Raw genomic sequence first — 6,000 nt, 5'->3', positions numbered from 1 at the left:
CCGCAACAAAGTCCATGTGACTGTTGAGTATAGCCAAACGAGCCCCATCCAGGTTCCTTAACAGCTCACTGGGATAAGCAAGTCCACCTGGATACTGTTTCTTTACCAATCTATGATATTGATCCAGTGAATTGCTTAACGCAGCATACCCACTAGGCGTCGAAATGCTTGTCAGCGCGCGAATCTGTGTGAATTTACCCACATTTGCAGATATGGTCGATAAGTTTACGAGCCGGGGACCCAGGCGGAAAGTTTTTTCCACTTTGTAGCAACACGCTCTTTTACAGCATCAGATTCCTCTTGAGTTGCGTAATGCATGTCGTACAGACCAGCAAACACACTCCTGTTCCCGTCCTGATTTGTTTCTCGCGAGTGCTTTCAAATATATTTAGTTACATGAAATCAGCACATTAGAGCTGTAGCGTGACGCCTAGGGATGACATGCTTAAGGATCGCTGGAAAGTACGTCGATGTGCAAAACAACCCCAGCTACAGGACAACTCTTCACATTGACAGTACCCACAATATGGCAAATAATGGGTATGTCGTGTTTGCATTCGGATATTCGGATCGCGGTGGGCACTACTACCCAATGGTGTGCTTTTGCACATCGCAAAAGCGCGCGATAGACGCTGCATGGTGCATTCGCTACATAAAGCGAGTATGTATCGATGTGTACGGAATCGAGTTTGCTCAAACGTTTGTGATGATGGACGCTGATAAAGCGCATTTCAATGCGTGTGTCACGGAATTGCCACTTTACAAAGTGATTCAGTCGCCTTTGAGACTCTCAGCAGCTGATAAAAAGATGACAGCCAACTCTATACGCCCTGTATATTCAAGGAGGACACCGGCAGATGGTTTGCCGGTTGGCGGGTGGGTGGTAGACAAAAGGCGTAAGTCTTGCTCCTGCGCATACTGCAGAAAGCACGCATGGTAAGGCCATGTTGTCGTTGCATGTATTTGCGGTGGCGTTGCCTGTCCAGGTGTTAGTATGAGAGCCCGTCGGTTCGTGCGTGTTAACCATGTTTATGAAGAAGCAAAAGATTCATCGGCATCGGAAGGAGATCCTTCTGATCACGATTTTGTGTATACATGTGCAGAGCACGTTCGTAACGCAGAGAAGCCTACTCAACAAGACGAAGGATGTGAGGAAACGCTCCTTTTATTCCTACCCATGGCCCAGCTGAATCTTCCGTATGGGAGGATGCAAATTCTGAGCAAGTCACTTATGGCAGCTCTGCTTTATCCACTGCTAGTGCAACTTCGACAGACACTATCATTCTGGAAGATGCAGAGGAAGTGAAGGGTGACCGGCAACGAGAAGTTCCAGTGACAATTAAATCGGACTCAAGTCAGGAAATCTTACCAGGCATTGGCGAGAACGAAGGAGGTGATCCCGGAACCAGCAAGCCATCAGCGCTCTAACAAAGCCGAATACTATCGAGCCGTCGGTCTTCAAGTCCCAGGAAGCTTACTAAATGAGCTGTTGAATCCTGTCAACAAAGCAGAAAACGCAGAAGATGCTGGCACTCGAGCCCTGGTAGGTACTCATCTAATGTACACTTATTCACAAATATCTTATTTTGTTTAATGGTTGAAAGATCTCGTCATCTTTATCGTTCGGTGGCGAGGCAGCATCATAATTACCATATATGTGCGATGTTACCAATGCTACTCTGGTTGTGGTTCCGGAGCCTGGTCGCGCGACGCGTCCAAAGATTGAGTTATTTGTTGCCCCTAATGACATATGTGGCCTTCGTTGTGGTACCCTCGTGATAAATATCCACCCTCCTGCTCTGTCGGTAACAAATGGACTTTCAGCCTTTATACACACCGCAACGATCCATCAAGCGCCTTAACGACTGGATTCCTCCTGTATTCGATATTGCTACTTTTGTGGCCAATCCGCGCTCACATAGGTTCGGCATTATTAAAAACAATGTAATTGCGCGTGCAACATATCTAAACAGCAATATCTAACGTTATAAATTGGCAGCCACCAACGTCGGTGGCTGTCTCCGAGTGCCAAACGCAATACAGTTCGCACCCCGTTTTCGCGGGGGTGGACCATATAGGATTTGCAAATAAGTCAGATTTAGCTTACAATCAATAGCTCATTTGGATTCAAGTATCATCCTTTATCAAAGGTCCAAACGGGGTGCAGTACTGGACTTGTATCATGTAAAATTAACGAAATTTTGACGTCGAACTTGACCGGAAAGTTGATGGTTCGAAACTCCGTCAACGTCTCGAATAATTAGACATACTGATTGGTTGAAATGCAGCTATGTCTTCCACATCGCGCATACGTCAGCTCCGACAGTAAACGGACCACACACATTCTCGCTCTGATTATGAGCGTACGCGTGGACATGGAACGCCGCCGAGCTCCGTTGTCTCCGCCTCGCTCGCCCGAGACGGACCCAGACCTAGACCTGCAGCTAGACCAAGACCTCGACGACGCCGAGTTCGATCGCCTTGTAGCCTCCCGCACGCCGCCCAAAGCCTCCAAACGCATGAGACTTCTGCAAAAACCACAGAAGGCGGCGGCGCTGCAAATGATGGCGAATGCGCGACGCAATTGCGCAACAGTCTTTCTCAAAGTGTGCAGTGCGTGGATACTCTTTGGTCTTTTGTGGATCCGCTGGCCAATTTACGACCGCGACGTGTTTCCATCCCTGGAAGCCAGAATCGGTGACAAACTGGACGTGGAGCCTTTCGTGGTTTCTGCTGCATTAGTGTTGCCATTCCTTTTGGCAGGGGCGATTTTCTATTGGAAGCACGACTCTGTCGGTTCATTGGCCAACTGGGGCCAGCAACTGAAGGTGGTGCAGTGGGTGAAGTCTCGGCCAAGCATCGGCAAACGTTTCGGGTTCGATGCAGTCGACGTGGTGCTAATCAGTGGTTTCCTGCTGCTGCAACTTAACCTCGTGGTGGGGAAATTGCTGATCGACAAGGAGAACGGCAAACTGGCAAAATCGGGCATTTTAGTCCGGACAGCTCGCGCCTTTGGCATGAACGGACTGTACGCGATGGTATTGTCTGTGGTTTTAGTGGCTAGACAATCATTTTTGCACAAGTTTTTCGGATTATCAGGCGAGCGGGCCGCGCGGTATCATGTTTTGTGCGGTCAGTTTGGGTTCATCATGCTGATGTTGCATGGCGTGTTGTACACTTTGGTATGGTACACTCAAGGCAAAGTGGAACAAATGTTGGTCCCGTGTTTGGCTGAGAGTTGTACGCCGAAACAACGCTACGGATCTACACGTAACTTTTTCGGTACAGTGGCAATGTTACCGCTATTGATTGTTGCAGCGTCATCGATGGAGTGGGTCCGTCGTCGGTTTTTCCGACGTTTCATTACGTTGCATTGCTTGAGTGCAGGTTTCGTTGTTTTTACGGCTTTACATTACTACGCCGCGTCGTTTTGGCTGGTACCGGCCACGATTTTGTATGGAATTTACCGTACCGTTTCAGCTTTTGGACGTGGGAAAGCAAACGTCATGTCGGCAACCGCAATGAGCAATAAAGTTTTCCAGTTGGAACTGCGACGATCTACTGCAACCGGATCGGACTTTTTACCGGGTCAGTATGTGTACATTAAAGTGGACACAATAGGGAAGGAGTGGCATCCGTTTACTATCAGCTCCAGTCCACTACAAAATCGTCACTCGTTCGTTCTGGACGCCAAAGTGCAAGGACCGTTCACGTCTCAAGTGTTGACTTTGATGAAGGCACATCAGCTTCAGACTGTCCACGTGGACGGATACTATGGATCGGAGATTGAGGTGGCTCCACACATGGTGTTCGTGGCAGGAGGGAGTGGCATGACGCCGTTCTTAAGTATTCTAGATCACTTGAAGGCTCTGGCCGATATGGAGGACCGTGACGAGATGACGGGGGATTCCGAGTTGCCACGCACACTGTGGATTATCTGGACGTGTCGCGACGTGGAGTTCCTGGAGGCACATGCAGAGCTACTCGATGCAATAAATCGTTGCTCGCAATGGAAATGTAAGATCTGGCTGCATCATACGCATTCTGGCGGAGAAAGTGGCTTTGACGAAGACGATGATACCCAAACCGAGCCCGATGATCTCTCGGAGGACTCGTCGCCTCGTGCTCAGCGCTTCTATCCACCCTCATTGGAGCGTCATGCCTTCTCTGGTCACAACTACATGCAGGGACTACCGTTGTTTATTGGCACGGCACTAGGCTGTGTACTGATGATGATGTGGGTTTGGAGGTTGGAAGATTTTACGGCCAAGTCATTTGTACGACGCACGCTGTTGCCGTGTGCGGGTGCGTTTGGTGCTGTGGCTGGCGCAAGCGCTGTGTTGTATTTGCTGAAGCGATGGAACGACCGTAAGAACGGCGATGGAGCTATGGGTGTCGCAATGGGAGAGATGGAAGTCGAGGGATTGGATGTTACCAGTCCTGCGGCACCTGCTACGCCACGTTCGATGCCCACGCCGGCACAATCTGTGCTCGGTCGAAACTTCCTCATAGAAAAGGAACGTCCGGATTTGAGCTCAAGACTGCGGGACGTGCATAGTGAGATTCGCGAGAGCTACGGCATGAAGGCGGATGTGGCATTACTTGTGAGTGGACCGGCGAATCTGCAAGCTGACACACTTCTGCTAGCGCATGAGCTTCACAAGCCTACTTTCAAAGTACTCCAGAAGTCCTTCGTTTTGTAATTTTTTTTTCTTTCGTGAATATAGTTTATTTTAGTCTAAAAACGACGGAAAGATATTTTTTTCAGCTCTTCTTTTCTGTACGCGTTAACACAACTACATGTACAGTAGAATACGTATTCATACTGCACTGGACTTCGGGGCAGCAAATTTGTGCACTGAGATAACTTTTCCACAAGATTTATTGTGTTGCTTCGTTCGGTTGGTGGTGACAGTGCCATAGACACAGGAGTATTGCAGCCTGCGCTGGCGGCAAAGCTACATCAACAAATGGAGCGTACGTACTGTCTGTGTGATGGCAGATTTTTTTCTGTAAGGTTTCGCAGCGAAGTCTAAAGAGTGGGAAACTTCAACACTAGTTCGGTAAGTGTTGAGCGAGTCTATCGCCCAAGCTTCATTATGTTTTTTTATTCTAACGTCATGGGAGGTGCCCCCCCCCTAAAAATTCGGCTCCCTCTTCGAAGCTCGTGTTATTAATAACTCTTTTTAAAAGACAAAATTTGTCATTTATTAAATCACAACTTCGCTGCAGAGTTTCAGCTACCGGTACCGGTATAAAATGTATCCTACTACATAATAACTCTTTTTAAAAGACAAATTTGTCATTTATTAAATCACAACTTCGCTGCAGAGTTTCAGCTACCGGTACCGGTATAACATGTACCCTACTACATAATAACTCTTTTTAAAAGACAAATTTGTCATTTATTAAATCACAACTTCGCTGCAGAGTTTCAGCTACCGGTACCGGTATAACCTGTATACTTCTACATGTAGTACACTGTACATGTACAGTAGCTTTACCAGAGGTCGCAAACGTAATTATCCGGCTAACCGTACCGTCCGAAAGCCCTGGTCATCGAGTTTCGGACAACCGTACGGACCGTTCGGACAGCCATGGCTCACGGAATTAGCGATCAGTTAGCCGAAAATTACGTGTAATTCAAGTAAAGAATGAAAAAAGGTGAAATACCGTTTTCTTATTCAATAATTCCGCTCAAAATAAGCTGACACGCAGCGAGCCGTCGCCAAAATTCTTAATAAAGAAAAACATGCAAAAAAATCTTTTCCTCTGGTGAGCATAACCAACCGATCCTAGAAGTCGGTTACCCGTACCCGTCCGTTTTTCAGAGAGGCAAACTTTCGGCCGTCCGTGGTTACGGGTAGACATTACCCGAACGGGTGCGGCTAACCATTTGCGACCTCTGTTGCAGCTTTTGTATCCTAGTAATACCGGTAATAGCTGCTTTTTCACGATTTTTGTGACCAATTAATACCGGTAATTGGACCTCGAGATTAT

At 47.7% G+C, this 6,000-nt stretch overlaps 1 protein-coding gene across 1 annotated transcript; it reads left to right on the top strand.

Annotated features, from left to right (window-relative positions):
- Window positions 1-2,375: 2,375 nt before the first annotated feature.
- PITG_01324 (uncharacterized protein) lies at window positions 2,376-4,703 on the top strand (the record flags this gene model as incomplete). The annotated part of the gene is made up of 1 exon (XM_002907950.1): window positions 2,376-4,703. One exon carries the CDS (start codon window positions 2,376-2,378, stop codon window positions 4,701-4,703), a length of 2,328 nt encoding a protein of 775 aa, XP_002907996.1.
- Window positions 4,704-6,000: the final 1,297 nt, after the last annotated feature.

The sequence above is a fragment of the Phytophthora infestans genome, genomic scaffold, assembly GCF_000142945.1.
Source record: "Phytophthora infestans T30-4 supercont1.2 genomic scaffold, whole genome shotgun sequence".
Classification (NCBI taxonomy): domain Eukaryota; phylum Oomycota; class Peronosporomycetes; order Peronosporales; family Peronosporaceae; genus Phytophthora; species Phytophthora infestans.
The sequence above is the reverse complement of the archived record's forward strand: the minus strand, read 5'-3'. Positions and strand labels throughout refer to the sequence as shown.